The sequence below is a fragment of the Ruditapes philippinarum genome, unplaced genomic scaffold (genome assembly GCF_026571515.1).
Source record: "Ruditapes philippinarum isolate M1 unplaced genomic scaffold, ASM2657151v2 ctg4666_1_1_1_1, whole genome shotgun sequence".
Classification (NCBI taxonomy): Eukaryota; Metazoa; Mollusca; class Bivalvia; order Venerida; family Veneridae; genus Ruditapes; species Ruditapes philippinarum.
This window is the reverse complement of record NW_026861908.1, coordinates 119195-134177: the sequence shown is the minus strand read 5'-3', so window position 1 is coordinate 134177 and position 14983 is coordinate 119195. Positions and strand designations below refer to the sequence as shown.

At 32.9% G+C, this 14983-nt stretch overlaps 1 protein-coding gene across 3 annotated transcripts; it reads right to left on the bottom strand.

Moving 5' to 3' along the window:
- Positions 1 to 4397: 4397 nt before the first annotated feature.
- LOC132717322 (uncharacterized) lies at positions 4398 to 13720 on the bottom strand. 3 transcript variants are annotated; one of them, XM_060700763.1, is made up of 7 exons: positions 13662 to 13720; positions 10881 to 10967; positions 10157 to 10293; positions 9294 to 9314; positions 8246 to 8275; positions 7445 to 7525; positions 4398 to 6505 (listed from the first exon to the last, which is right to left on the bottom strand). In XM_060700763.1, exons 2-7 carry the CDS (start codon positions 10946 to 10948, stop codon positions 6339 to 6341), a joined length of 504 nt encoding a protein of 167 aa, XP_060556746.1. In that variant the 5' UTR covers positions 10949 to 10967; positions 13662 to 13720; the 3' UTR covers positions 4398 to 6338. The 3 variants fall into 3 exon arrangements, with proteins under 3 accessions (XP_060556746.1, XP_060556745.1, XP_060556747.1); XM_060700762.1 differs by lacking the exon at positions 13662 to 13720 and adding an exon at positions 13317 to 13480; XM_060700764.1 differs by lacking the exons at positions 8246 to 8275; positions 13662 to 13720 and adding an exon at positions 13317 to 13479.
- Between the last annotated feature and the right edge of the window lie 1263 nt (positions 13721 to 14983).

Genomic DNA, 14983 nt, shown 5'->3' with positions numbered 1-14983 from the left:
TATATGTAAGATTCAATGAATAAGATTATTGCCGTATTACGAAATATCGATGTTATTTCAAAATCAGTGAAAATTAGCCAACGGTAAAAACAGCTCTCTTAGAATTTCAAAATCCTAAAGAAATTGCTTAAATTCCAAGCAGTAAATAAATAGTTGTTTTAGATAAATATTTGTTTATTCGATTAAAAGTTGGCCCATTTTGAAACATAAAAATCTGACCTACTTTTGCAGCGAATACTCTACGTCATTCTTTGAGAGCGCAAGATAAAACTATTGAATACAAATAAAAATGGACTTTATAAGTCGAGCTGAATTCACAAAAACACATAAAGTTTGTGTCTCCGAAATGATAACATTTTTATTTCTAAAAATCTTAGGTTTTTTGAATTTGCAAAAGTGATACTCATTGGCAATATAGATGAAATTTCTTTGGCTTCTTTTGCTCTTTGGTAATTGGCATAACTAAAATTATTTATTATTTTTTATGAAAGTCACTTTTTTACATTTTCGCTACCTTTATGACATATTACGGTATGTTTTACATGTAAAATGCTCTAAACCATTATTATTTTTATTTAACCTTTGATTGACCTTTCTAAAGAAAAAACAACTTTGAAGCATAATGACCCTTTAAAGCAATGAGCCGTGAGTTTGTCTTACATTTAATTATCTAATAGTGCATACACGTACATTTGTTTTCCCGGAACTTAATTGTTTTAACTTTGAATATAATATGGTTAGGGAGAAGAATTACATATAGAATGATCAAAATATGATAAAGTAGTCTTTCCTTCTTGAACAGAAAATTTGTATATAGAAACCTAGAGGAAAGAAAGAAATAAACGAGATATGAAATTATTGTTTCATGTTATGAATAAGTTAGAAGAATCAGTTTTGGAGATAAAGAATAATTTGAAAGACCATATCTTTGTTACTTTTGCAATGTGAAATGTTTAATATTGTTTAAATTTTAAGTTTTGGGTAAAACTTGAGAAATATGTTTAAACTTTTTTGTATTAATGGGTCAAAACAAACCAAAAAATTCAGGGGTTGATTAAAGGGTATATGTGATAAATGTTCAATTTTAATTTGGGTTTAAACCCCTTGTTTTCCGAAAAAAAAAGGGCGGATAGTGTAAAACCCTTAAACAAGTAAAAAAATTTTTATGACAAATGAAGGGTTTTGCAAAAGGGCAAAAATTTGACTGTTAAAAAATTAGTAGAAACTCATGTTTAAAAAAAGTCGCCTTAAAACATTATAAATTTTTTAAAAAAAATTGTAAAAAAAAAACCTGTGGTTTTAATCTTAAAAATATGTACGAAAAATATTAATGAAAAATGTCTATTATTACAAAAGTAACCATTATAAAAACCCCTCATTTTGTCCGGCAGTGAAAATAAACTCACTAACAATTCCTCCCAATTTTACTCAATTTTACAAAATATTCACGCTATTTCAAAATCCTCATTTAAATTCATCGTAAAACTAAAACTTCACTCAGTGGATAAAAGGTCAACTAATCTATTCGATTTCAGTTCAAAAGCTGCGTCCCTTTAGCAATGTAAACAAACACTAATCTTAGTTATCTATCACGGCAACATAGAAATGTGGAGTGTCCCAAGATGTAACGATTTTAATCCAATATACAGAACGCTTGGAAATTTAAGAACCAATCTACCCGTAACATGCTAAACTTGCCAAATTGATTTGCCTTGTTTGAAATTTGGAACATTGGGTTCGAATATTACGGTGTTTTTTTCTGGTTGGGTTTTGAGTTGCACTAACACAGTAGAAGTCATATGGTGAAGGAAGAGCCCCAGATGCATTCCGAACATTATTCAGTCACGAGTGGGAACTTAAATAGAACCACAGACGGACCGTAAGCTATATTTAAAGCTGTAGCCCTCAGGCAACTTTACTATGAAGGATGCTACTTTAAATATTTCAAGGTTGCAGATCGAAAAAATAAAACACTCGAATTTAGCAGAACTCAGTTGACACCTTCAGAGAAATGCACATATTGGTACAAGTCGTTTAACCCCAATGTGTGCTGTGAAGTTTACTGCACTTAAGCGTTTGACAGCGAAGTGCGGTTTACAGAGCTTCAAAACGAAATTTGACAGTCCAGTATGGACTTTACAAAATGAGATGGTTCTACACTTGTATTGGTTGAAACTGTTCAAAGTGAACGTGTAATTCAAATTAATTCTAGAGAAAAAAAACACAAAAAAAAAAGAAAAAAAGAAACACCCAGGTTTGATACACAAGAATTTATTTATACAGGTTTTAAATACATACTTAAAACGCAAATAAAGTGAAATATTCGTAAGATATAAAAAGAAAAAAAACTTAATCTGGTAAAAAAAGTTATAAACATAGAAAGTTATAAACATGAAACATTGCTTATATCTATAGCACATAAATATCAAACATAATTTAGTCGTGTTTTATTTTACAAACAACTTTAGACAGTGTAAAACCCATACTAGTACGGCTTCTCCCTACAAACTTTAGTGCAAGATCTCTAAATTACCCTCTTGACACACGGGACTAAATGTAATGTATAGAATTTCACCCAGATAAAAAAGGGAAATAAATGTTTAAGATAAAAAAGGCATGGTAAATAAGTTTAAATATACAAGATGATGTTATATTGTATGTAAAAAATGTTAACGCTAAAGTTTAACCTCCTGAATTTGTTACATGAACTTTCCCCGCTTCCATTTTTCGAATTGTTCATTATCAATTTTGAGGATGTTAAGATGAAAATTTGAAATTTGGACTTTCAACAGTTGAGTCTTGTATGATGTTCAGTCAGGAGGGCCTGGCATTCTTACCACTTTCAATTCAAGCAAAGTTAGGGTTACTCTCCGGCGCATCGGTCGATTGTTTCACTGTCGATCACGTTCTTACTGAAGTGTACATGTATTCAGTGAGCTGCGAGGGGAGCGTAGATAAGGGTTCAATCATTCAATCAATCAATCAATCAACCAATCAATCAATCAATCAATCAATCAAACACACAACTAACCAACGAACCAATGAATCAAGCAAGCAATCAACTAATCAATCAATCAATCAATCAATCAATCAATCCACCTACCGAGGCACATTCCTATCTATCTATTATTCAAGTTTGAACGACTGATTATGTCTGGATGTTGTCGGGGTTGCGTGACTGGAATGTCAATCCCTTGCATATTCTAACAATCAAGCATTATGATAAATAAAAGCAAATAATATTCACGGTCGGTTTTAAATTATCTAAAAACATATAACAAAATACAATATAAAACATGAACCGGAGATAACAAAAATAATTTTAGCCATTACTTGTTTATAATCATAACATATTGAAAGAACATATATTGATACATAAACTACTTTATACAATACATAGAGATTAAATTTATCATTTAGAAGAAAATAAAACATCTTAAAACTATAGTAAAACAGCCTAAATTAATAAAAATGTAGTTTTGTGATATTTCCTGATTTAAACAAAGTTCATTGAAAGTAAAGATTACATTGTCTTTTACCATTGAAATGCAGTAATTTTTTAATAAAGAAGCGACACTGTTGGTGATTGGATTCTAATCCGCTTGTATTTAATTCGGTCTAAAGTTAAACGATACTACAAAGGTCATATAATGAGTTCTAGATAAATGTATTGATACAGGAAGACATCATAAACGCATCATGTGTGCATCATGTCAGATATAAGTGGAAACATGAACACAAGTATGGTCCTTCCATATCGTAAGTTAGTTAGAGAGCCTATTCATATGTCTCATGGGCCATTCCAAAAGTCGAGGAGTGTGTTATTCAAGGTCAGTCAGCGACATTCACCACTCGGCAACGGCTGCGTACACTGATTGCTACATAGAGCTTTAACATTCTGAATACCACGATGTAAATTACGGCAACAAACCTTTACGTACGCTCATTATATACTAAATTACACGAGATATTTATATTTACAACATCTAGTTAATAAAAGTTCAAACTGCAAACCTTGCTTAACCCTCAAATTCTGCCAAAATGATTGAGCACTTTACGACATGTAATACATGAAACAATTCAACTGCTGATAAATGATGTATAAGCGATTTACTTCTAGTAATCTAAGTCGGTCTCCCTTGAGCAAATACCGGTTCTTGCCTGCTCCTAGACAGGAGTCTTAAAGGTCCATTATGCCTCAGAAATGCTTCTAATTTTATTTTCAAAAGATTTTTATAATGGTGTATTTTTATAGTATCCAAAAACTTACTCATTGGCCAATAACCTTGCACTATTTTTCATATGTTGCTTTTAGCAATATGTACAGTTATAGTGATTGAGTATTTTGTATGGAAGTAAAATACTACTTGGCTTACATTTTACTTCTTTCATGACAAATTTCATATTTATCACTACACTACTTACTTTCAGTTAGAGAGCATCTAACATTATTTAATACCAAAATTCAAACATAGATAAAATTCATGTAAAGGCCTTTCTAAAGAAGTAAACTAGAAATGTGTCCATGGGACACGGGTTCCCCTACCACGCCACTGTTCTGTCAATCTTATGACTCTAGTTCAAATATTTTTTGAAAACTAAAAATCTTTTACTAAGTAAAGAGCAAGAACTTTACAAATAATGAATAAATCCACAAGCAAACCCCAAGGTGCATAAGTACACATGCTGACCAACATTCTTGTGAACTTTCAAGCCTACAAGTGAAATACTTTTTGAGCTATGCATGAACAAGTTGAAAATTGCAAATTTATACTACTGTAAGTAAAGGGCAATAACTCTAACAAAACTGAAAAAAAAAAATCCACATGCAAAGTCCCAGGTGCATAGCTTCACAGTGATGTGAATCATTAATCCTGTAATTTAGTGATGTTGATCATTATTCCTGTAAAGTTGGTTGATTCTAACTCAAGCACTCAAGGAACAAATAACAACATAATGAAAAGGTTTTTACTAAGTAAAGGGAAATAACTCTTCAAATACTGGATAAATCCACAAGCGAAACCCCAGGTGCACAACTACATATGCTGAGCAACCTTCCTGTAAGGTTTAATGACTCTATATCAAATCCTTTTTGAGTTACATGCGACACAAGTTGAAAATTGCAAAAAAATTCTAAGTCAAGGGCAATAACTCTAAAAATACTAAATAAGTCCACACAAAAATACCCAGGTCCACAACTGCACATGCTGATCAACATTCCTGAGAAGTTTCATGACTCTTTGTCAAATCCTTTTGAGTAACATGCGACACAAGTTGAAAATTGCAAAATTTTACTAAGTCAAGGGCAATAACTCTAAAAATACTAAATAAATCCACACGAGAATACCCAGGTGCACAACTACACATGCTGATCAACATTCCTGAGAAGTTTCATGACTCTAAGTCAAATCCGTTTTGAGTTACATACACACAAGTTGAAAATTGCAAAATTTTACTAAGCCAAGGGCAATAACTCTAAAAATACTAAATAAATCCAGACGAAAACACCCAGGTGCACAACAACACATACTGATCAACATTCCTGAGAAGTTTCATGACTCTAGGTCAAATTCTTTTTGAGTGACATGCGACACAAGTTGAAAATTGCAAAATTTTACTAAGTCAAGGGCAATGACTCTAAAAATACTAAAAAATCCACACGAAAATACACCGGTGCACAACTACACATGCTGATCAACATTTCTGAGAAGTTTCATGACTCTAGGTCAAAATCATGTTTGAGTTACATGCGAGACAAGTTGAAAATTGCAAAATTTTACGAAGTCAAGGGCAATAACTCTTTAAATACTAAAAAAAATACACACGAAAACACACAGGTGCACAACATCACATGCTGATCAACATTCCTGTAAAGTTTCATGACTCTAGGTCAAATACTTTTTGAGTAACATGCGACACAAGTTGAAAATTGCAAATTTTTAATAATCATGGGCAATAACTCTAAAAATACTGAATAAATCCACACGAAAATACCCAGGTGCACAACTGCACATGCTGATCAACATTCCTGTAAAGTTTCATGACTATAGGTCAAATACTTTTTGAGTTACGGACGGACGGACAAGGGTAAATCTAAATGCCCGCCACTAAAGTGGGGGCACATAAAAATGTTTCTGAGGCATAATGTGCCTTTAAATGAATGTATCCATTATCTTAGAATTGGTAACAAAATTTAGATATCAATATTACACACTGTCAAGCCATTTTCTTCAAGTACTTTGTAGAATCTTCATTATCATTTTTTGTTTGTTTTCAAATTGGATTGACACATGCTTGTTTTAAAGAAAATTTGCATGTTTTAACGTCCCGTTCTCCCTTTAACGTCCATTGTACATGCAATTACACTCGTTGTTCAAAACACTCACTCCTCGAACTAAACAATCTGGACAGCACACTGGTATATTGTTGATGTGTCCCACTTTCCAGCTATCAAGTTTAAAACACTCAATACACTTTTCTCCTGACCAGCAGTCACCACCAAAAGCTGAAATATACAATATGTAATAGAAAGAGCATCGACACACGAGGCTATCAAATTTGTACCAGGGGGCGTAGCCCCCCCCCCCCCCCTAGTATTAATCAGATTGCCGAGTGTTTTGATGTTCTTTCTCTTTTGTATCATAGTCAAACATAAAAACACGTTCCCTGTTCTCACAACATGAAACCCCAGGTAAAAGTAACCAATGAACGAGCATCTGAATATGATATTTTTGTCGCTTTTCCTTTCTCTTCCGTCACAATACGTAAACCCCAGCAAAAATGAGCCAATCTATGGGCATCCTTTGGAGTGTGGGTAACTGATACCTGCACTCCAGTTAACGCACTGTATATGTATGTATACGATTTATTCCCAAACTTTGATACAAATAAGTAATAGAAAGAGCATCCAAACATGAGGCTATCGGATTTGTACCAGGGGACGTAATTCAGATTGCAGTGTGTTTTGATGTTCTTTCTCTTTTGTATTATAGGCAAAACAACCTGTTAACACATAATGAAATCCCAGAAAACGGTAACCAATGAACGAGCATCTGGATATGATATTTCTCTCGGTATCCCTTTCTCTGCAGTCACAGACAGTAAACCGCAGAAAAAAAATCCGCCAAACAATGGGTATGCTCTGGAGTGCGGGTAACTACATGTAATACCTGCACTCGAGTTAATGCATTGTGCATGATATATGTATACGATTTATCTTTGACACATTTTCAACAGAACTATGATACAAATCGGCGTTACTTTAGCATATCTAGAATACTGTTTACAAATAATCGCAGATATCAGCTTGGCAAAATTATATGCAAAGTACTAATCATAGTTACCCATAATGGTTTTGAAGAAATAACATTAAGAAGGCTTACTGTATTAAGAGTTTCTTGATATTGTTTTTGCAAACATATTCAAATTTTGTTTTAACACTTACGACATGTGAAACTGTTGTTAGTTCTGGTCGGAGCTAAGTCTGAAAAATTGATCTTGCCAGGCAACTTGAAAGGTCCGCATTCTGAAAAAGATAAACAATAGTTTTACCCAACGGTCATGATTCAAGTATCTTGTACAGGTAGAAACGTTACTTTAAGATAGGTTATGCACTTTTAGAGGAAAACTCTTTCAACAAAGTATTGCTGGAAATAAGTCCATCACATGTCCCAGACGTTTACCCACAGTTACCGTCTATATACATTTACCGTATTATCTAATAACGCAACATAACATATTATTTGTCAGTTAAAATCAATGTGAATGCTGCTGAATTACACTGATATACTGTATGTATATTGTTGCTGTTGGGTGTTTGTAAAACATAAAAATTCGGACATTTGTAAGAGGGGTTACAGTGGTTTGTATTCAGTTACAGGGGTCGCGAGTTCACCCTCCCGTCACCCCCCCCCCCCCCACGATACTCCAGCGAAAATTGCTTGTTGGACTATAAGAACCAAGGTCCAGTGTAGTGATACTTTACACACAGTTGTTTCCACTGGTCTGGAGTAATCTTCTAAAAATAAAATTCCTGAAGTCTTTTGAAATGAGTCGCCCATTTGGCTTTCCGTTGGCGACAGAAAATAAAAGTATACAATTTCAATGACTTTTTTAAGCACGTGCTAAAGAGTGACCAATAGTTGAAGTTACGAAATTTCAATGCCAAAAATCACCGATTGCAAAAATTCAAAAAGTGGATAGCAACTGGAAAGAACCGTTGAAAAACAAATAAAAAATGCCTTACCTTTGCTGTATTTGCTGTGATTGGAATTGTCTGAAAGAGAGAAAAAACAAGGAATATTTATATTAAGCCCCGAGTAAATAGTATTAATTACTTCACACCTTGTAGAATATAACCAATGCACTATCTGCATTTGCATCACTGATGTTCCAATAAAAATCATCATTGGATTTTATCAAGTTATCCTCTTTTTCATTTCCAGAGTCCAAAATGTTCATATCAAATCTACAGAACACCCAATATAGCATCGTTTTCATTTCCAGAGTCAAAACGGTTCATATCAAATCTATATCGCATCCCATGTAATCTCGTTTTCGTTTTTAAGGAGTCCAAAATTCATATCAATACTTTATTGTAATTGAAGTAACAAAGAGTTGTCAAAAACTAGAAGTGTGAAATAAAGACGTAATAAAACATGGTTGAGAACAATACTGATTCTATAGGACTCGAACACACCTGCACAACCTTTATCAGACTCTGTTTGCGAAAACAGTCCAATACAGTTTTGACAGCTATGTACTAGTCCAACAGAATTCAGTATTGTACTCAACAATGTACTCAACAATGCATTATAATCTTGAAGTAACTACTTACCAAGGACTAACATATGGATGTCGTCGGTAAGTGTAAGATATATGATCCGATATAACACACTGTTTGAATTCAGTTACAGGGGTCGCGAGTTCACCCTCCCGTCACCCCTCACGATACTTAAGCGAAAATTGCCTTCAACCTCTCTTGGGCTGGATTATAAGAACCAATGTCAAGTGTAGTGATACTTTACATACAGTTGTTTCCACTGGTCTGGAGTAATCTTCTAAAAATGAATTTACTTAAGTCTTTTGAATGAGTCGCCCATTTGGCTTTCCGTTGGCGACAGTAAATAAAAGTATACAATTTCAATGACTTTTCTTTTAAGCCCGTATAATAGAGTGACCAATGGTTGAAGTTACGGAATGCAAAAAAGAAAACCTCACCGATTGCAACAAAAATTAAAAAAAGGAGAACAACTGGAAAAAACTGTTGAAAAACAAATAAAAAATTGCTTTACCTTTGCTGTAATTGGAATTGTCTGAAAAAGAGAAAAACAACAAATATTTATATTATGCCCCGAGTAAATAGTATAACATGTATTTACTTCACACCTTGTAGAATATAAACAATTGCAGTATCTGCATTTGCATCACGTGATGTTCCAATAAAAATCATTGTAGGGATTTTCACAAGTTATCCTCGTCAAACAGGTTCATTGCACCCCATCTAATCTCGTTTTCGCTTTTTGTGAGTCCAAAAATTCATATCAATCCTTTATTGTTATTGAAGTGACAAAGAGTTTTTGATACAGTTTTTGAAAGCTATGTACTCGTCCAATAAAATTCAGTATTGTACTAAACAATTCATTATTATCTTGAAGTAACTACTTAACAAGGAATAATATATGGATGTCGTTTATAGGTGTAAGACACATCCAATATTACAATTTACAAATCTAAGTATAGCAGATAATGAATTATTCAAGAACAAAAACATATTAATCATGGTATAAAGTGTTCATACTAAGTGTCACTAAGGACACCATCAACATTTTTAAAAAAACAACAAACAAACAAAAAACACTTTTATATGAATATGAAAATGATAAATTTCTATTGCTTTTGTATAAATATGATAATGATAAATTTCTATTGTTTTTATATGAATATGAAAATAATAAATTTCTATTGCTTTTGTATAAATATGATAATGATAAATTTCTATTGTTTTTATATGAATATGAAAATAATAAATTTCTATTGTTTTTCTTTATCAAAATTTGAAACAATTGTAATAAATGTGCCCATTGAAGACAGATTCTCTTTAAAACACAGATACACATAAGAGAGAACATTCCACCATTAGGTTAAAGTCACTTACCTCCGTCATCTTTTTTCTTTTGAGTAACAAGAACAACAACAACAACAACGGCAACGATGACCGCGATTAAAATAGCTACCAGCGCACCAATAATAAGTGCACGTTTTCGAGTCCTCGTTTGTGATGATCCCGATCTCCTAAAAATAAAAATATTTTGCATTTGTAACAAACAAACAAACAAACAGTTTTAATGCCCCATTTTGTCTTAGAAATGCATTAAACTTTATTACTCAAAAAACTTTCCATCTTTGTTACCTTGTCATAGTTTAAAAATACTTCTTGGCCATAAACACATACTATTTTATTTTGCTCTGTTTACAAATGTCATATTTAGTGAATTACTTTTGTATTGAAGTCAAAATACTACTTTTATTACAAATTTACTAACTTTACAACACATCACTGTTCATATGTTCAACAATAGTTTTTCAGTTATTCAAAATCTAACATGGTTTTAATCCATTATTTAGGAAGTATCAAACACACGCTAGGTATTTCTGAAGAATTTAAAAAAAGTGTGCATTTCCGAGGCATAATAATTAAAATGTCTTTCAGATGTAAGAAGCAACATTAAAAATGATTGGATAAATTACGCGTATGCGGGTATATAAAGTTAGCAGTGTTCTCTCTTCGTTGTTTCATAATAATAACTGATTACAATTATTAAATAAACTGAAAACGAATAAATCATATAAGAATTAAATATAGACAGGATGTTTTATACCCTTTAGAATCAACGAATGTAGTTCCCGCGTCAGCATCATATTCCGCATCAGCTTCGGGTTCTTTCATATCTGGTTATAATGTTATGCTGAAAATATAACAACACAGATAACATATACCATTTTCTATATACAATCGTAAATAGACTTGATATTAAGAAATAGTTTTACAAAATAAATTAATACATAGAAACTTATCAAAAGGTTTCTCGTCACGGGTTTTATCAATGTCCTCTGGTTGCTTATATACATTATTGCCCTGAGAAACATGTGTTATTATTTAATTACACCGAACCATAATAAAAACATTACGTATACAGATCGACTTGGGGAGATAACTAGAACAATAAGTTTTCTTAAGACTATACAGATTACTAACCCCTGGGAAATATTGACAGTGATAATTTTTTATCTGATATATTGCCTTCAAGCAGATAAGCAGGTCATTGTACAGACAGCATTATAATAAATCACAAAAAAAACATTTAAAAATATGTTTGCATGCGAAATTCTCCAGTTCGTTATTTATTGTACATATCGCTCATTTTTTGTAATAATCGGAATGATCGGCTATTATCCCTGACAAAAAGGCCCAAGATTTTGCAGTTACCCTTTCACAAAATCTGATTTCATTCCATAAAAGGCGCCGCGCTTCGGCGCGGACGCCAATCATTGATTGAAATAGGACTTTGTACTGGTTTGATTGTGTCAAGTGTATAGAAACGGAATACACTTTTTTTGCATACTAGCGGTTCAGGAAATTTTTAATACATTGTATAATATCATGGCCACACTTTTAAACGTATTAATTTTGTATCATGTAAAGTCAGGGAAAAAAGGAAGCATTATATAATAAAAACATTTAAATTTAGAAAAGGAATCACAGAGGATAATAATATATTCATCACCCTGAAATGAGATTCGCATTTGTTGCACAATTTACCTATCTGAGTGTAACATATAGTTAACATATATACCAATTTATCTAGAAACTAATATACATGTATATACATTAGCATGCGCACGCACATACGCAGAAAAAAACAACATATCTCGACATTTAATTTCACTGTTTAAACAGGTAAAGGGAAGGAACTCAGGAGTTTTTTTTAATTTAAATGAAAATGTATACATGGTCAAGACTGAAGCCAGAGTAAGCCATATTACATCTATATTTATAATCCATATAACCCATCACATTCAACTTCAAAATATAATTGTGTAACATAAGCGAGATAAATATATAGAAAAGCATTTTATTGTTTAATATAAGTCCATAACAATGTTTTAACAAGAATCTACAAACATACAAATAACAGGAGACATTCAATTATGATTATTGACATGTACTTCATATACACGTGGAATTGTGAACTAAATGTACATGTAAACCCAAGTTAGTATATATAAGTGCTAGTTAAAGTGAAACATAATACAACGTGACAATATCTGAAAAGTTTAAACATTGGAACTCTAAAAGCTAAAAATGAATAATTACAAAAATTATGACAGAAGGCATTACTGCACGCAGTGTTCTAGAAGTTACAAACAGTATAAATGCCTAAGACGACATTTCACGGAGGTACATACAAATATACAACGCTACTCATGTGGAATTAACCGATGCCAAAGCACGTTCATGAGAAAGGGATATTTGAAAAACCACTTAATGAATGTACACCATTTCTCTTTGGGTGAAGCAAAGCAGTTTGTGTTGTTTAGTGAGAGGACAAGTGAACTCCTACATGGACACGATTGATAATTTCAACACATAAGTGCTCAAGTCACCTGTGAACAGTAACGTTCAATATAGTGATATATTTATCATCTGATGAGGTGCCACAAAATGACAGCCTTGATTTTGACGATGAACCGGATATCAGTTTTAGTGGTGAGACGTCTGAGATGGATAAAAACAATAATGACGTGAATGGAGTTAAAAACGCCAATACAGATGGCGTCGAGGTCATTAGTGACACTGAGGACTTTGTTGTTAATTATCATAGGGATGATGACGCCAACGTGAATGGCGTCAATACAGAGAGTGAAAATGAGTATGACGCCAACCAAGATGGCGGCAATAGTAAAAATCATTATGATAATGACGCTGGAGATGACGTCAATGAAAGTGATGATTCTAGTGTTACTGATAACGTTCACGTAAAAAATGACGTCAATGATAGCGCAAACGAAAGTGAGCTGGATTACGTTGAAAATGACCAATGCAATGATGATGCCATATACGATCATTTTTATGGACGGATGACGTCGAAGTGATCAACATTACGACCAGCGAAATAGATATATTAAAGCGGCTACGTTTTACACTGACAGACAGCAAAATGTTTATACTGGAAATTATATTACCAAATAAATGACCCGAGTTCAGTGCAAATTTTCAATATATACGTGGTTTAATATTAAAGAAATATGCTTACCTGTATCTATTCCAAGGCGTGGTTCTTATCAGTCGTTATCAGTGGTGGCAGATTCAATCACATGTATTTTAATCACTTTTCTAATTATAGCACCACATAAGGAAAAAACCCAACGAACTTAACAGACAAATTTTTGTGTAAACCAATAAAGATTGCCAATGTATTTGTCTACAGTACGCTTTACGTGTATTCTAATATCAGTCTTTCATGTTGGTTTCGGTCTACAAAAACGCGCAGTGTAGTTTGTTCAATAAATCAGTTTAACTACTTCAATACAACACGCTTAAAAGATACACATCTGCATATCAAACGACTTATACTGTCACGTAACTATTTAATGTTTACCTGTTGAACTATTCCCGTTTATAATATCCGGTAGCTAATAACTGCTTTTCAGTGTTGGAAATTATCAATTGTCAATATTTTCTTTTATCACATTTGAGCATAAATTATGTTAAAACAATAAATTGAAGAAATGCCATGACCTGGGTCATTAAAGCTTGGGTCCTATCAAATTAATATGAGCAAACTTGATGATAAAAGACTACCTAAGAATGCTACGAAGTTTGGTAATCATCTATCAATTATTTCAGTAGGAAATGATGTTCAAAGGTATTTCTATTTTTAGCTTTAGTGGCCCCTTGAAGGGGCCAATCAAATTAATATGACCAAACTTGATAAAAGAGTACATAAGAATGCTACAGGCAAAGTTTGGTGATCATCCATCTATTAGTTCTATAGAAGATGTTTAAAGGTTTTTCTATTTTTAACTTTAGCAGCCCCTAAAAGGGGCCAATCAAATTAATATGAGCAAACTTGATAAAAGACTACCCAAGAATGCTACAGACAAAGTTTGGTGATCATCCATCAATTAGTTCTGTAGAAATAGACGTTTGAAGGTATTTCTATTTTGAGCTTTAGCGGCCTCTAAAAGAGGCTAATCAAATTAATATGAGCAAACTTGATAAAAAAAAACTACACAAAAATGCTACAGACAAAGTTTGGTGATCACCCATCAATGTATTCTCTAGAAAAAGACATTTAAAGGTATTTTATTTTTAGCTTTAGCGGCCCCTAAAAGGGGCCAATCGAATTAATATGCACAAACTTGATAAAAAACTACCCAAGAATGCTACAGACAAAGTTTGGTGATCATCCATGGATTAGTTCTCTAGAAATAGACATTTAAAGGTATTCTATTTTTAGCTTTAGCGGCCACTAAAAGGGGTCAATCGAATTAAAATGCACAAACTTGATAAAAGACTACCCAAGAATGCTACAAAGTTTGTTGATCATCCATCAATTAGTTCTGTAGTAAAAGATGTTTAAATGTTTTTCCATTTTTAGCTTTAGCGGCCCCTAAAAGGGGCCAATCACATTAATATGAGCAAACTTGATAAAAGACTACCAAAGGATGCTACAGACAATGTGATCATCCATCAATTAGTTCTGTAGTAAAAGATGTTTAAAGGTTTTTCTATTTGTAAGCTCTGTTGACCCTTAAAAGGGGCCTGTTGAAATGACATGAGCAAATTCAACTGTGACTGTCACAAGGATGCTACAGACCAAATTTGAAGTAAATCTGCCCAGCAGTTTCAGAGAAGAAGACGATTGTTGACGCATGAGAACGGACGCCTGAGCACCCCGCTTTGATACTTATAGTTCAC

What these genes read in the sequence shown, in the direction of transcription:
- LOC132717322 (XM_060700763.1), bottom strand. Translation starts at nt 10,948, where the DNA reads ATGAAAGAACCCGAAGCTGATGCGGAATATGATGCTGACGCGGGAACT. An exon ending in TCACAGCAAATACAGCAAAG is followed by an intron (nt 7,526 to 8,245) that starts GTAAGGCATTTT and finishes TATCTTTTTCAG; the next exon opens with AATGCGGACCTTTCAAGTTG. An exon ending in TAACAACAGTTTCACATGTC is followed by an intron (nt 6,506 to 7,444) that starts GTAAGTGTTAAA and finishes TGTATATTTCAG; the next exon opens with CTTTTGGTGGTGACTGCTGG.